General features: G+C 45.4%; 1 protein-coding gene across 1 annotated transcript; it reads right to left on the bottom strand.

The window, feature by feature from the left end:
- Positions 1-1,212: 1,212 nt before the first annotated feature.
- On the bottom strand, positions 1,213-14,247 carry LOC144770005 (olfactory receptor 6M1-like). The gene is made up of 3 exons (XM_078654199.1): positions 14,080-14,247; positions 2,002-2,163; positions 1,213-1,845 (listed from the first exon to the last, which is right to left on the bottom strand). The coding sequence occupies exons 1-3, from the start codon at positions 14,245-14,247 to the stop codon at positions 1,213-1,215; spliced, it is 963 nt and encodes a 320-aa protein (XP_078510325.1).
- Positions 14,248-17,105: the final 2,858 nt, after the last annotated feature.

The raw sequence follows: 17,105 nt of genomic DNA, 5'->3' as shown, positions 1-17,105 counted from the left end.
TATAAACCCCGCCGTCACCCACGAGGGTATCCTGATGTCTAGTGGGCGATTATTCCATACATATAAATGATGTAAGAGACGGGTCAACCGCCAGTTTTGTGCCTCTGTATGCATGGGACATGTACAAGTAGTCTGGGCCTGTGTGATGGAGTGCTTTGAAAGTGTGGGTGAGAAGTTTTATTTGTGTGCACATGTGTATCAAGAGCCAGCAGAGCTCCCTCGGGTGTGATGTGATGTGTGTCTTTAATGAGATATTGATGATAAATATGACTGCTCCATTTTGGATCGTTTACAGTCTTCTGGCAACTGACGGGGTAAGCCCTTTGGTCAAGTTGTCGAGGATGTGCAGGTCTAATGGGGTGGGGGCCCAGACTAGATAGACTACCTGGTAGCATTGGTCTCCTCTGTTTTGATGGAGTGCCACAGGCTCAGGACCTGTTTCTCAGCCAAGACTGGGTCAGCACAGTCTTAAAACACTACCGTAAGCATGTTCCTGCAAATATGCTAAGATAGGAATGAGATTATATGGTGAGTAATTAATCTGTACATGGGGCAGGACCTCTTTTGAGGTTGACCTACCTCAGTAAGGCTCATGAAAAGCTTAGTCCTACATGCATCACATTTGACAAACACTTTCTCTCTTCTTTACACTTCAATGTTTACCCAACCTAATGACACTTCGTTTATTGGTCTCACAAGCAAGAAAGGCCAAAGGGCTCCTTCCCAGATCTAAACATATTATTAGCAGGCTACACAAAGATGTATGTAGAAGGTATATTCACATACTGAGATATTAAACTTCAGATATAAATTTGCAGAGTTTGATGTGCTTCCTTATTTGTCCTTTGAAAGTTTGCTCATCCCTTCTGAAAACTGGACTTCATGGCTTCTCTTTTCTCAGATTTCTTTCTCTGAAGCTGTCCCTCCCCTGAAAGATGCACAGTTGGTGGTTGTCTAAGAATGTGCCTTAATTGTTCATTGCTTTGGAACCATTTTCATTTTTGCAGAATCTCACAGTGTCCTTTGGGAGTTTGATTAATCAATCCCACCCTGGAGGAATGGATATCAGCCTATTAAGAACACCACATCAAAATATTCACAAGCACAGCCTTTACACAGAGCTGATGACCTTGGTGTTTCTCTGAAGTGCAGGAAGCTGGTTTTGTGTGTGTAGATTACAAGCTGCTTTACAAATGGATGTGCACTTTAAGGTTAACGCACGTCTCCACACACTTGATTCTTTATCACCTCCTTAAATACTGTGTTTCTGTAAGTATAGACAAAAGGATTCATCAATTGAGAGAGAAAGCTACTGAACAAGTTGACTGTTTTGTAGAGCCCAGCAGAAGGATGCAGCATGGGGCTCACTTCAACAAAGATGGCACTTCCGTAGATGATGGTGACCATGATCAGATGAGAGCTGCAGGTGGAGAAGGTCTTCTGCCGTCCATCTCTTGAAGGGATTTTGAGAATACTGGAAATAATGAAGATGTAGGACAGACATGTCAACCCCAATGAGCTGAGCAGGAGGAGAAGCCCTGAGATTAGAGTTATGTTACTTAGGTGCACAGTGTCACCGCAGGCTAGTTTCATAGCAGCCTGTCCATCACAAAAGAAATGGTCTATGATATTTGGACCACAGTAGGGCAGCATGGTTATTAAGATAGTGGGGTAGAGGACAACAGTTAGAGAACCCAGCCATGAGCCGATGACAAGCTGAATGCAGAACTTGCGACTCATGATGGTGGTGTAATGCAGAGGATTGCATATGGCCACGTAACGATCATAGGACATAATGGGCAGGAAGAAGAATACATTGGTGGCAAGGTACAAATAAAAAAAGGACTGTACAAAACAAAATGACAGTGAAATTGATTTATGCACTGCAAACACCTGCACTAACATTAGAGGCATCATATTTGAGCTGTTTGCAGTTTCCACCAGGGCGAGGTTACAGATAAAAAAGTACATGGGTGAGTGCAGGCGTCGGTCCAGACATACCAAGACTATCATCATAACATTTCCCACCATTGTGGCTGTGTAGACTAATAGAAGAATGATGAAGAGGGAAATCCGCAGCCCGGTCCCGCCAGTGAATCCCGCAAGAATAACGTCTGTCACTGTTGTCTTGTTGCCCAGCTTCATAACTGTTCCATATGGTACCTACAAAAAAGATACACACAGGCACTTCACTAGGAGGAAATGCTTCAAGGATGAACTGTTTGGTCGTCGCTCAACTATGGCTACTTCTTGAGTTAAAGTACACACACTGGGCCCTATTCACACCATGCACTTTGCAGTATTACAAAAATACTACTAAAGTACTACAAAAAGTGTAAATCTCAACTTATGTCCACAGACCAATAGAAGATGACTCCTAGGCAAACGTATAGAAAGGGCAACTTTTGGCCAGATTACCCAATTTATTGATTAAAACTCCCTATTTTCTGATTTCTAAACAGGATATTGTGCAATAACATGCAGTGGATCAGCCCTAATCTCCATCTGGGATGACCTTACAAACAAAATAGACCAGAATGGGGTCACTGCCCTATTTCTCTTGGACCTTTCAGCGGCCTTTGACACAGTCACTTGTTACACACGAATCCTAAAGCTCAAGAAAGCAGGCATACACGGTACCACTCTTACTTGGATCACATCCTAACTACGCAATAGAGAAAATGTCGTCCATACTCTTCATTTGTTATCGGAACCCCACCGTTAGAAGCAGGAGTCCCTCTAAGCTCCATCATCCCACACTCTTTCTTAACATCTAAATGAAATCCTTTTCCAGAACTGATCCATTTTTTTCAGTTAATTTGTTATAACTACTCAGACGATGTACAAAACATTCTTAAAGCACTAACGACATTGTAAATTCCTATATGATCTGTTGCCTCTGGGACATTGACCGGTGAATAGGAGAGGGTGGAAACTTAAGTCCATTAATTAGCAGAATTTTGTCCCCTCCACATTTCTCTTGTAGATGGAGTTCTGGCCACATTCCACGAATCTCTGCTTGGCAGACCTTTGCTCCTGTGTGAGTAACACAATTACAAGGGGAACAGAGCGGGGCTCCAGCAAGCAAGCTGGCCACACCAAGCGAGAACTGGCATCACCTATCAAGATTTCCAGTCCTTAGGAAGCCTGTAAGTGCCATTTTCAGACGCTGATGGTTACAATTGGTTGCTTTCAAAGGTCTGCTTTTAAAGTAGATTTTCTACTCGAAAAGCAGCAAAATCAAATTGAGATGCCATTTTTGAGTAAGTTTTCTACCGGATCAGATTGATAAGGTAGTTTTTTAGCACAAACATATTTTTTTCTTTTTTCTTTTAACAGGAAGGAAGTGCCACAGAGGCTCCAACTTTGCCTTCCTGTCCAGAGGGCTCTTCCCAGTGCTTTGTCCATTCCTTGGTCACTTTTCATTTGCACTTTGAGAGATTATATATATAAATGTTCAGAAGCAAAGAGTTCTCATGCTCCCACAGTCCTATGGAAGTGGTGCACTATATATATAGTTAGAGTTAGACTTATAGTCAGGACCATGTTTCCACAGGAAAAACGTTTTTGCCTTGCCTATATCTTTAATGCTGTTTCACAAATATTGCCCCACGGTGGACCAGGTCCCAGGGGAATGCAGGATTTTTTTTTAAAAGAGGGGGGTGCACTGCCCCCCTCCTTGGGCTTAATTATGTACCGGGAACCACCACCTCCTTGGGACTTATTTTTAATAACACTGGAGTGATTGGACCAACCCAAGCCCCTGGGAGCACCACCTCCCTGAGGCTATAAGTAAATTGACTTGGGGCAGCGTGGAACACCCGCATCCCAGGAACCACCACATCACCAGGGTTTTATTTTTCTTAAGAAAAGGAGGGAGCCTCTTCCAGGCCACTCTCAGTGATGTCATCAATGATGTCACTGACCATGTCATAAGCGATGTAATATGTGAGGTCATAAGCAGTGCATTGTGGGGACGTAAGTTATAGTTAGCTAACTATAACTGCAAAATGTCACTGGTTTTGAAATCTGAGCCTAACTGTAACATCCCTGTAACCCTTTTTTTCCAGTGAATATATATATAACTATAACTAATATATATCGCCAGCAGGTAGTTATAGTTAGGAGATTTGTCAATAACTTTGGCGCCGTTTGACGAATCTTGATGAAATGTTCAAAACTGATATGACTCTCACTTCAGCTGCTGTCAACTTTTCCGGGTGATCTGACAGGTGGGGGCTGAGACCCAGGGGTGCTTAAAAGCACGTTTTCCAAATATTAATTCCCATTGGTTTTTAGACACCTCTACAAGCCAGACTGCTGAACGAATTTACACCAAATTTGGTAGGAGGGTAGATGTTGGCCGAAGGAAGTGGCTTTTTGTAATCTGGTGTACATCCATTCAGTAGTTGTGGAGATATTTAAAGAAATCTCCAGTTGTATATATAGGGATGTAGTGGATCCGCGACCCCTCCCGATCTCCAGTTGAGATCTGATTGGCTGCCAACACTTCAAACCAGGAACCATCTTGTGACTCGTTTGAACTGAGTCACAGAAAAAAGATTAACAAAAAAGAAAGAGGGGAAAGCTAGAAATACTCTGACCCCTAGGCTGCTTGGGGAGGTCCAATAGGCACCCCGAGGGACAAACAAGCCTTTTTTTTAAAAAAACTTTTCGGCAGGATCCATGACTCCCACTGAAAAAAAACAAAAAAAACAAAGTGCAATATCCTGCTCTTCATTAGTAATTAGCTCCCAGGTTGGCCAGGTCCTGAGGGCAGTTTTTGAAGTAAAGTGGCTGTGCCAATGCAGCACCCCCTGTACCGCAGGGACCGCCACCTCCCTGGCACAAACATAAGTAAACTTATGCGGGGAGCCCATACGGCCCCCCTCAGCCCCAGGTCCCACCACCTCCCAACAGCTGTTGATTGAAATCCATTTGTGGGTGGCCTGTATGGCCTCCCCTGCAGTCCCGGGGACACCACACAATAAAAGATGGGAGTGGGGTCACTCACACCCCATCCTTTAGCTCTAGTTGGCCCTGGAGACCACCACCCCCAGGGCTGGCTCCAGCAATGTCCTGGGACGCCCACCCCAGGACAGCGCAGTTTGCTATGGCTTGGTAGAAGCACCGCTCCGCACGGCCATAGCAAACACAGCTCCACTTTCAGAAAGCGAGAGCATGTCAAATTTTCTTGCTTGCTGACAGAGGAGCAGAATTGCTTTTGGACAGAGGGAGCTGCATGTTAGCAGCTCCCTCTACCCAAAAGCAATGCCTGCTCCTACGGGACACTGGGAGCCAGCAGGGACTGCGGGGGCCTTTAGGCTCTAGCCGGGGCCTCCAACAGATAAGAGTGGGTGGGACCAGGGAGCCCATACTAGAGGCCTTTCCTCGGAGGATGGAGTCCCTGGGGTGGAAAATGGCCCCGGGAAAAGGGCTTCATGACCCCTCTCACTATTATAATAAAAAAGGGAAAGGATCAGCCCCCGGGATGGGGTCCTTGAGTCAAATTCGGCCTGACAGGGAGGGTGTGCGGCCCCCTTACTTATTTTTTAATGTATATACATTTTTTAAAGGGGCAGAAGCCAGAGGATGAGGTCCCCCGGGCCCAAAAAAGCCTGGGGAAGGGGGCCCTTCCTAAAAAAACAGAAACAAGAGATTAAGAAACCCAGAAACTCAACAGAGGCCCTGCCCCCTTTCTCCACTACTCTGCAAATGCACCACCTGGCACTCTGCTGTTTGGGGAATGAATTCCACTTGACTTCTGAGGGCCTCTGGTCTGAAGTGGACTTCTTCCCCCAACAAGTAGTGCGGCAGGAGGCGTGTTTGTAGAGTGAAGGAGAAAGGGGACGTGGCCACTGATGACCTCTCAGCAGTCCAGCTGTGTGGTTCCTTCTGGAGGAAGGAGGGGTGGTTGGCCCCAAAGGACCCTCAAGAACCAAGGGGATGTCATCCCCCAACTAGTAGTGTGCCAGGAGGTGCATTTTCTGAGTGGTGGATAAAGAGGCCTATGCTTTTATTTTGTTTGCTTTTTCACCTGCACCCCCTGCCTGTCACAGGTGTCTCATAGGTCTTAGAGACACATAAGAATATTTTCTGTATTTTATTCAACAATTATGTTATCATGGTTCGTGCTAGATACACTGTTGTTAATTATTTGTGATGTGACCTCACTAAATTATATTGCCTGTAGAGTCAAACTACAAATGCAACATTTCTCTGTTATTTTGTTGTTTGTTTTCTTTTAGGTGCACAAGAGACATTAACACATGCAGTACTATCACCCAGATGTCCTCCTCTGCTTCAACTTTTGCAGCTTAAATGACACCTGTTACGTCTTAGAAGGAACTTGAAGATGGTATGTTATATTATGTTATTCAGATTTATATAGCGCACAGCTGCCCCAGCAATGGGGCGTCCTGGCGCTACCAGCATCAGAAAATGGACCTAAACACCAGAACAGAGGAACGCCGAAGAACAAGGAAGTGGCCAAGGAGACTAGACTGAAGGAAAGAGAAATGTTTTAATGGCTCTCCTAAAGTCCAGCAGACATTCCATTCTACGGATCTGAACAGGCAGGGAGTTCCAAAGTTTGGCTGCCAAGCAGCGAAAGGGGTATACAACCTTTACAACGCAACTTTTACCACGACCTACCATTACCACGCATTTTTTACAACGCAGGATCCATTACAACGCATACCATTACCACGCATGTATTTACAACGCAGGTACTTTTACAACACATACCATTACAACGTAAGTATTGGTAAGTATATTATTTTATTAAAAATATTATTTTGGGTTTTTTGGTAAAGGGGTATTTTTAGGGTTCAGGGTCAGTTTTGGGTTTTTGGGTAAAGGGGTATTTTTAGGGTTCAGGGTCAGTTTTCAGTTTTTGGGTAAAGGGGTATTTTTAGGGTTTAGGGTCAGTTTTCAGTTTTTGGGTAAAGGGGTATTTTTAGGGTTCAGGGTCAGTTTTCAGTTTTTGGGTAAAGGGGTATTTTTAGGGTTCAGGGTCAGTTTTCAGTTTTTGGGTAAAGGGGTATTTTTAGGGTTTAGGGTGAGTTTTTAGGATCAGTTTTCAGTTTTTGGGTAAAGGGGTATTTTTAGGGTTTAGGGTCAGTTTTCAGTTTTTGGGTAAAGGGGTATTTTTAGGGTTTAGGGTCAGACAAAGGCTCAGATCTTATAGCTGGTAGCTCAATGGTACCCTCTGAGTCCTCACTACAAACTTTTGAGGTTCCCACAGTGGACAATCTTATAAAGATATGCCGAAGTGTGAAGTCAGGGTCCCCCAACGATCCGGCACCGGCTTGGGTCATTTCAGAGGGAGTGTCAGCCCTGGAACCTCACATCAGGCAGGTCCTAAACACCTCCTTCTGCACTCGACAAGTCCCCAAAGAGTGGAAAAAGGCCATAGTACTGCCAATTAGGAAAAAACCTAACGTGAGCCTGGAGGTGCTGGAAAACCTCAGGCCGATTTCCTTACTACCGTACGTGGCGAAGGTGGCAGAGAAAGTGGTTAATACCCAGCTCTCTGAACACCTGGAGAGGTGGAATTTACTTCATCCTTCTCAGTCAGGATTTAGGGGGGGCTATTCCACTGAGACAGCTCTTCTCCGAGCCACCGAGACTTTAAGAGCAGGGGCTGATGCAGGTCACACAATGGCCCTAATTATGCTCGACCTGAGTGCAGCTTTCGACACCGTAGCACATCCCATCTTGCTGCGGTGTCTGAAGGAAGCTGGGGTGGCTGGTCAAGCGCTGTGTTGGCTACAGTCATTCCTCTCAGAGAGATGCTTTCAGGTTCAGCAAGGGACCTGTCGCTCAGCAGAGCTGCCATTAGATCAGGGAGTGCCTCAGGGCTCGGCTCTTAGCCCCACTCTTTTTAATCTTTATATGGCCTCCCTGGCAAAAGTGGTACAATCTTTTGGGGTGGAATTGGTGTCGTACGCTGACGACACCCAGCTGCTGATCTCTTTGTCGCAGAACTCCTCCAACACTCCAACTAACTTTAAATCTTGTATGCAGGCACTGGGAGAATGGATGGACTCCCATTGTTTAAAACTCAATGGTTCTAAAACAGAGGTGCTGGTGGTTGGGGGAAAGAGCGATAATTGGTCAGCTGAGTGGTGGCCTTCATGCTTGGGTCCTACTCCTACCCCCTGTGAGGAAGCAAAGAACTTGGGAATCTGGATGAATCCCTCCCTCTCGTATGATGGCCACATTAGGCGTCTTGTGGGCAAATGTTTTGGAGTTTTAAAGACCCTAAATAAAACGTTAGACCTCTTGCCCCTTGCGGCCAGAAGGACTCTAACACAGGCACTGGTGACCTCGCGGTTGGACTATGGAAATGTACTGTTTCTGGGGGCGACCGAGGGTAGCCTGGGCCGCCTCCAAGTCATCCAGAACTCCGCCGCCAGGTTGGTGTTGAGAAGACCTAGGAGGGCCAATTCGCAGAAGGCGCTGGATGCGCTTCATTGGCTGCCTGTGAAGAAAAGGGTGCGTTTTAAGTGTCTACTCTTCTGTCATCGGATTGTCTGGGAGAGGTCGCCCGCTTATTTAAAGGATCTAGTCAGCCGGTATGAACCCTCCAGGACCCTTCGTTCGGAGGGGACCGGACTGCTGACAGTTCCCAGGACGAGGAAGGCCAGAATAGGTGGTCGTTCTTTTGCGCTCCATGCAGCTCAACAGTGGAACAAACTTCCCTTGGCCTTGAGACTGGAGAGTAGCGAAGCGCGGTTTAGGGCCTTGCTGAAAACTCACTTATACACAGCATAGTCCTCTGGATCTCTCTCTTGCTGGCTCACGGCTAGTTCTAGCGCGGGGACATGCCGTGATGGCATTACTGTGCGCTTTACAAGCTCTTTATTATTATTTATTATTTTTTTTTCAGTTTTTGGGTAAAGGGGTATTTTTAGGGTTCAGGGTCAGTTTTCAGTTTTTGGGTAAAGGGGTATTTTTAGGGTTCAGGGTCAGTTTTCAGTTTTTGGGTAAAGGGGTATTTTTAGGGTTTAGGGTCAGTTTTCAGTTTTTGGGTAAAGGGGTATTTTTAGGGTTCAGGGTCAGTTTTCAGTTTTTGGGTAAAGGGGTATTTTTAGGGTTCAGGGTCAGTTTTCAGTTTTTGGGTAAAGGGGTATTTTTAGGGTTCAGGTATTTTTTGGGTTCAGGGTCAGTTTTGGGTTTTTGGGTAAAGGGGTATTTTTAGGGTTCAGGGTCAGTTTTGGGTTTTTGGGTAAAAGGGGTATTTTTTGGGTCAGGGTTAGTTTTGGGTTTTTGGGTAAAAGGGTACAGTGTAAAAATTAAATATAATTAAATTTAAATTACATTAAATTAAATTGATTAAATTAAATTAATTAAATTAAATTAAATTAAATTAAATTAAATTAAATTAAATTAAATATTAAAAAATATTATATACTTACCAATACTTACGTTGTAATTGTATGCGTTGTAAAGGTATATGCGTTGTAAATACATGCGTGGTAATGGTATGCGTTGTCATGGATCCTGCGTTGTAAAAAATGCGTGGTAATGGTAGGCGTGGTAAAAGTATGCGTTGTAACGTCATACATCCAGCGAAAGGACCGGCCCCACACTCGAAGACGTTTCACATGGGGAACAGTGACCAGGTGCTGCCCCAAGGAGCGCAGCTGGGGCGGGGGAACATATGGGGTAAGCAGGTCACCAAGCAGGCTAGGCATGGCAAGCTTCAAAATCTTAAAAGAGAGACACAGCATCTTAAATTGGATGCTCTCCACCATAGGAAGTCAGTGGAGTCTCCGAATGGTGCCAGCAGAGGGGCAGGACTGCGGGAGACCCATCAAGGCTCTGGATGCGGCATTTTGAACACGCTGCATCCGTGCTATTTCAGCCTGGTTGGCCCTTAGTAGGAGAGTACTGGCATAGTCGAATCGAGATAGAATAGCTTACTGGACAATCAGCTGGCGCGTTGGTAAGTCAAAAAACTTCAGAAGGGGCTTAAGAACCCGCAAGAGGCCAAAGCAGGTGCCAGCAACTTTTTTTGGTATGGTCTTTAAAGCTGATGGAAGAATCCATCGATACCCCCAGGTTCTTAACCACTGCCTTGGGGATAGGAGTACTACCCAGGACACTTGGCCACCATCGCTCACTCCACAAGCTCGAGTTCTTCCCTACTAATAAAACCTCAGTTTTGCTAGCGTTCAACTGTAAGCAATTAATGGTCATCCATTCTGCAACAGCAGCCAGGTCATCTCTAAATCTAGAGGCATTCAGTGTGGAACCTTCAGCCAGGGCCACCACCAGCTGAGTATCATCTGCATAGGAGACCATGGTGAGGTCCCACTGCCGGGCGACCACTGCCAGAGGCTGGACATACAGATTAAACAGTGAGGACCTAACGCTGAGCCCTGGAGCACCGCCTGGTCGATAGAATGTGCATGAGAGAGAAACGGGGGAGCTGACGCTCGGAAAGATCTTTCGGTTAGAAATGAACTGAACCATTCCAGAGCCAGGCCAGCCACTCCCGCCTCCTCCAGCCGCTGTAGCAAAATGCCCTGCGAGACCGTATCAAAGGGGGCACTAAGATCAAGCAAGATCAGTGACACAGTCTGACCGGAATCGAGAATGGTCCGCAGGTGTTCAGTCATGGCCAGGAGAGCAGTCTCTGTGCTGTGGCCCGAGCGGAAGCCATTTTGAGATGGATCCAGGATGTTGTTGGTATTCAAAGAATTCGTTAGTGTGTTATTAATGTGTGCCTCTGCTATCTTAGCCACCCAGATGAGGAGAGATATAGGCCTAAAGTTTTCGAGTTTAGCCGGGTCAAGTGATGGTTTTTTGAGAATGGGAGATACCTATGCCTGTTTCCACGGCACCGGGACAATTGCTGTGGAAAAGGAAGAATTAACTATCTGGCATAATGGGGCCAGAAAAAGAGCGAGGGACTCTCTAAGTTGAGCCAGCTTTAAAAAATCGGCTGGAGAGCCAGATTTGACTTTCCTGCTCAGCTGAATGAACTCATCCTGTGAAATACTAGGGATAGCTATTAAAGAATATGGTAGCAAGGGTCTAGGAAGAGCAGTCATAGAAGGAGTGGACATTTGTGGGATGGACCGATAGATGGTACAAACTTTCTAAATGAAGAAAGTGGCCAGAACCTCACACTGCTGTTCAGATTAAATAGCGGATGCCGAATTTTTCCTAGCCCTAAGGACTTTAAAGATCTTAAAAATACATTTAGCCGGGTTGGGGCTGAGCTTGATTTCATTGGCATAGTTGGCCGCTTGAACATTGCAGATGGTTCTGTGATAATGTTTGATCTTGGCCAAATAGCATGCTTTTTTTGGGGGGGTTGTAGTCCTTTCTCCACTCACGCTCTGATCTCTTACAGGCCTTCTTTAAGGTGAACAATGAGTCATTATACCAGGGACTGGCGCTTGAGGTACGTACCTTAAACCACTTAGCCGGGATAAAAGCATCTAACCCTTGGGTGATCCAATCAGAGAATGAACTATAGTCTGTCTCAGCATTAAGAGGTCCCAGGGGGTTCATGCTGAGAAGCACGTGAAAGTCCTCCAACCTTAGTTGACGCCAAGGGCGTTTAAAGACCTAGAAACTAAAAGACCGCAGGTTAGTGTTGTAGAATGGCGCATGCTCCCTTAAGTCAAAAGTTGTGTGCAAGTCTTTAGAGAAGCGTTTCTTGTCAGAGACGTGCGCAATACTCTCTGCGTGAGCAGTATCACATGGATAAGTTAGTGATATCAGTGTTGAGAAGACAAGCAGAGTTGGGGTTTACTAGTGCTAGTGAGAATTATCATATGGCACAGTAACTCGTCATTAGCCATAAAAGAAGTCCTTTGACTTTTATGTTTGAGTTCACTGTCAAGAACCTGTAGCTACTATCCTTGATTATTCTCTACCGAATAATAAAAGAAGAAGATGATAAAGGAGAAGGCTAGAATATACTAAGTAAGTTAAGAAGAGTAACCAGTAATCATTAAGTAAGAGCTATAGTAAATCAATACTTAACTTGTCTTTTCCTCTTGAGAAGTGGTTACCAGAATTTTGAAATATCTGAGGATAAAGAAAAGAAAAAAACACATCAATAAATAAATAAATCAACACATTCAACAGAAGAGAGGCAAGCCCATAGAAAGTTCCTGTTAAGATAATTATTATTGTTTGAATGTGTATACAGTGATATCAAAAGGGTAAAGCAAAAGGTAATATATATGTGCATTTACTTACAGTCCCTTCAAGAAGAAATAAGAGGAAGAGGCAGAGAACTAAAGAAGATTACAGGGCAGTCTCTTCTCTATCCCATTCCCCTCCCCCCCTTGGTACTTACCTGCAAAGGATAATAGAATACCGAGCAGAAGAGTATTGAGAGGGGAGTTGGGAAAAGGCATCATTCTGCTCCTGTGTGGTTGTAAGATTACCTTGCCCTGACAGCCAGCAAGCTACAGATCTCATTGTCTTGAGTTAAGTCAAAGTGCAGATTAAAATCACCTAGAATGCTATTATTGGCAATGCTCATAGCGAGCATGCACACTGCCTCCAAAAGGCAGACTTTCAACCTAGAGGCAGACCCTGGTGGATGATAGATTAGCAGCCCAGATAAGGTCAGATGTATACTAACGGTGGTACTGAAATGAGCGCACTCGCAGCACTCAATTACTTCTTTAGTGAAGAGACATGAGTAACATGATTTTAAAATCACCGCGATGCCACCCCCCTACACTCTCTGTTAACTATGCAAATGGAGTACCCAGAGGGCAGAGCTAGGTTCGGTTCAGCCACCATATCCTCATTGAGCCAGGTCTCAGTCAAGAAAAATAGATCTGGGGATTTCTCTGTGACTAAGTCATGGATTTCTAAATAGTGCTTAGTCAGTGACCTCACGTTAAGCTGGAGGATTTTCAGCCGTCGCTGTGGCTGAACGATAGAGAGGGATAGAGAGGGTGGTGGTGTAGGGAGGACATATTTACAGCATCAGCAACCGAATGGTCCTTTCAGAGACTTTAATGGAGGTGCATTGCACAACTTAACTGTGGGGTTAACAGCTAATAGTTCTTCCCTGGAGTAAGTGCGAAGTCCAGGAGAACCCCGATCAGCATTCCTGGCGAGAGGCAATGTACTGGCCATATCTAGCTTAAATACCGGTAGCGTCCGGGAGCCCGAAACAACTAGACCGCCAGCCAAGATGGCGTCTAGAAGTGGCCGACCGGAAGTGAGGATTTCTGGCGGTTGGGTTCAAATCGCCCTCCACATCAATCAGCCAAGAAGGCTGCGGTGGACCTTGGCGATTTGAAGCCGCAAGGTACTCAGGTAAGTGAGCAGGATCAAATTGCAAGTACAATGCCAGTAAAGTGCAGAATAAAATCAGCAGAAGCAACACAAAGAAAAGGATTTAAGAATTACAGCACTACCAGCGTCGTGCCGAGCCGTATATCAGCTGGTCTAACAACAGAACAAATGCACCCAACCCCGGTTAAATACCAGAGTGACAGGGAGCCCGAAACAACTAGACCGCCAGCCAAGATAGCTAGCATCTAGAAGTGGCCGACCGGAAGTGAGGATTTCCGGTGGTCGGGTTCAACTCGCCCTCCTCATCAATCAGCCAAGAAGGCTGCGGTGGACCGGGGTGATTTGAAGCTGAGAGGTAGTCAGGTAAGTGAGCAGGATCAAATTGCAAGTTCAATGCCAGTGAAGTGCAAAATAAAATCAGCAGAAGCAACAAAAGAAAAGGATTTAAAAATTACAGCGCTACCAGTGTAGTGCCAAGCCGCACATCAGCTGGTCTAGCAACCCCAAAGAAGGTTGTTCCTAACAGGAAAGTGGCCAGTGAGGAGGCCAAGAAGGATATTACCACCACTGGTGTGCCAACATTCACATTTTTCAGGAAACTTGATGTACCTGGTGCACCCTCTTCTGGGCAGCAAACAGCTGGGAGAAACATTGGTGCATCGTCAACAGGACTGTTCCCACCAAAGACCAAGCCCAAGCATATGTCTTTCAGTGATACAGCCACTGCAGTCATGGTGGTGAGCAGTGAGTCTAGACTGGATTTGTCTCAGCCACATACTAATACTCAATCATTACAGGAGCTGCAGCCAGCAGCAGTTCTTCTTGAGGTAGTAGCAGAACAGGAGGTTGAGCTTCCTTCTGAGCAAGCTGTTGCTCTTGAAACATTGTCTTCCCAATATCCAGCAAGAGGAAGGAAGGGTACTCTATCATCTTCTCCAAGCTCCCTTCTGATGAGTTGGACATGGATTCGACCCTGGCTGAGTCTGAGAACCTACCCGCGAGACAAGGGTGGGGAAAAGTTCCTGAAAGCCATAGAATTTTGAAAAGTGACAGTGATGAGGTTGAGTAAGTGATTGTCAGCATAGAGGGATGCTAAGAAGATACAGAGGTGACCCTTACTGTTCAACCTGTTCAGACGGAATGTAGTTGCACCACCACTGACATCTATATTTGTAAGACCCCCATCAAGACTTGCATCCACCGCTACCACAGTTGTACACACTACAGAGAGGCAAATGACACAGAAAATTAATTCAATTTCTTCAGGCATTGGCAGTGGTACAATAAAAATATTCTCCTCACCAGGTTGGGACTTTTTTACTATTGGCAAGCAAGAGGATCACATTTCAATATGCTCCATTCGCCACACGTGCATACGTCGAGGTAAGTCAGGTTCACACTACGGTGTGGGAGGCCAAGCATCGCATTTGAGTAAACATCACACATTTTGGTGGGAGAAGCACTTGATAAAGATAGCTGGTGGTGGTGCTAGTGATGAAAGAGGGGAAGCAGCTCAGATCACATTGATAGAAGAAGAAGGTGGTCATGAAGAAGCAAAGGATGACAGCATTACACAAAGCAGCCGTGTCTCATGTAGTATGTCAGTATCACCCGCATCAGCAACCTCTAAAAGGCACAAGACTTAGATGAAGACACCTCCACCACATACAGTGATTCCTTAATTGTGTCCATTGGGTCTACCATCACCTGGATCTCTCTGGAAGTCAACTGTGTCTGTGGCACCAAACAAGTAAAAAATTCAAGCTACTATGACAGGCATGTTTAGGCAGGAGGGGACCTATGAAAATCACCACCCAATGCCACATTTGTACAATGGGAAAATGGCTATAATGTTAGCGCTGGACCTCTTCCTTTTTTGTTTGTGGAATGCATGGGATCTTCAAAATGTGTGGTGGCCATCTGCCCAACATAGGAGGTTCCCATCCAATCCTATTTTTCCAGAGTGGCTGTTCCAGCATTCCCTCATGATGTCCTGCAAGTGGTTGGTCACGCTGTGCAGCAGAATGCTGGGCACACTATCTACCAGTTGACAGACCTGGGCTTATTGCCATGGACGATACAGTAATATAGCCAATTCCATGGCAGATGGTGAATATTTCAGGGTCCTGTGTTTGGCGCTTTCTATCATCCTGACTGTGCAGGACTTTTCTTCAAAGAAAGACATAGAGCCTTATTATGAGTCTGGTGGTCTGATGGACCGCCAAACCCACAGTGGTGGTGTGGCTACCACGACACCGGTGGTCTATTATAAGGAGGGCGGTCAGACCGCCATGGGACTGCCCCTGCTACCCAGGACCTGCAACCCCCGGCAGTCTAACAGCAATCTTAGGCCCCTAATATGCTGGCGGTGATGCTGCTGCCTACCATGAAAAGTGTGGCGGTGAGGAAAAAGGGGGCCCTACATGGCCTTCTGGTGCCTCTGGTCCTACAATGCCTTCTGGTGTCTCTGCACCAGAGGACGCATAAACTTGAAGGCCCATGATCTGCAGGCACTGCCTTTGACTCTCCCACTGTGATGCCTTTTACATTGACGATGCAGTGGGACCGCCAACAAGCCACCAGCCAGATACAAAAAAAGTTGTAATCTGGTAGGCATTTTTTTAGGACTTTTGCAGTCTCCGAGTGGGGCAGCGATGTGGCGGCCTCCCTCCGAGACGCCAAAGTCATAAAAAGGGCTATAGTCAGTAACATACTGGTCATCTGCCAAAGAATCTGCATTCACTTCAGTCATTCTTTGAAAGTCGGGAAGAAGATGAGGATTATTCAGCATGCCAGTGGAGTACCAGTTAATGTCCTCATACAGGAGATGCCAACACAATGGAATTCAACCTGCTACATGTCGCAGCGTTTGTTTGAGCTGTACAGACCAATCATCGAGTATGTCCTTCAAAGAGGAGGGGATTCAACAGGGAAAGCATGGCCATGGAGATGGACAAATGGGGCTAGTCAAATACCTGACACAAATGCTACTTCCATTGGAATCAATCAAAGTAACAATGTCTACAAGGGATTTCACTTAAAATCAAAAACATTTTTACAAATCCAAAATAATTTCTGAGTCAGTTGAAAACAATCAGACTCACAGGTGTCCCACTAGACAACCAAGAACAATCTAATTTGTAAGGCACAAAGAAAAAGAAAAAGAAACAGAAAAAGAAACACAAGGCACACGGAAAATCCTAGTTGTTTTTTATTGCCCAGGCCTACAAGGGTACATTGGGTTCGCCATTTTTCTTTAAACACTTCCATGGGAAGGAGGACAGTACGATGCCCCAAGCGATCTCATTGTTGTATCTGAAAAAGGTGACTCAAAGGATTGCCTGTGTAAATAAAGAAGCATATGAGTTGGTTCAGAGTTATCCTTTTACTTTGCTGTTAATACAATTCTGTAAAAAATGATTGTGTCCTTGAAGGAGAACATATGTGCCACAATACTCGCTCCATGGCACAAACAAACCCTGGAGACCTTCATTATTTTTTTTAGAAGAGTATGTTTCACAATACAAGACGTGGAATGTTGACCAACTGATAGAATTGGAAGAAGAATGGCTAGAAGATAGAGTCCTGGGCAGATGTTCTGGCATGCAGCTTTCGACCTCCAGAAAAGATCGTGCTGTTGCCTCACAGCTATTACCAGCAACACTGGCAACTGAAGAATGTGACCCAACACCTGCAATGGCTTGGATTCAATTGACAGGGCTTAAGTCAAGTGCAGAGATGAAGGCAAGAGAGATAGAACAAGTGGCAGCATCAATGACCATTACCTGAACAAGGACGCGGATTATGGAGGTCTGACATCA

The sequence above is a fragment of the Lissotriton helveticus genome, chromosome 7, assembly GCF_964261635.1.
Source record: "Lissotriton helveticus chromosome 7, aLisHel1.1, whole genome shotgun sequence".
Classification (NCBI taxonomy): Eukaryota; Metazoa; Chordata; class Amphibia; order Caudata; family Salamandridae; genus Lissotriton; species Lissotriton helveticus.
This window is presented reverse-complemented; position numbering and strand designations above follow the sequence as displayed.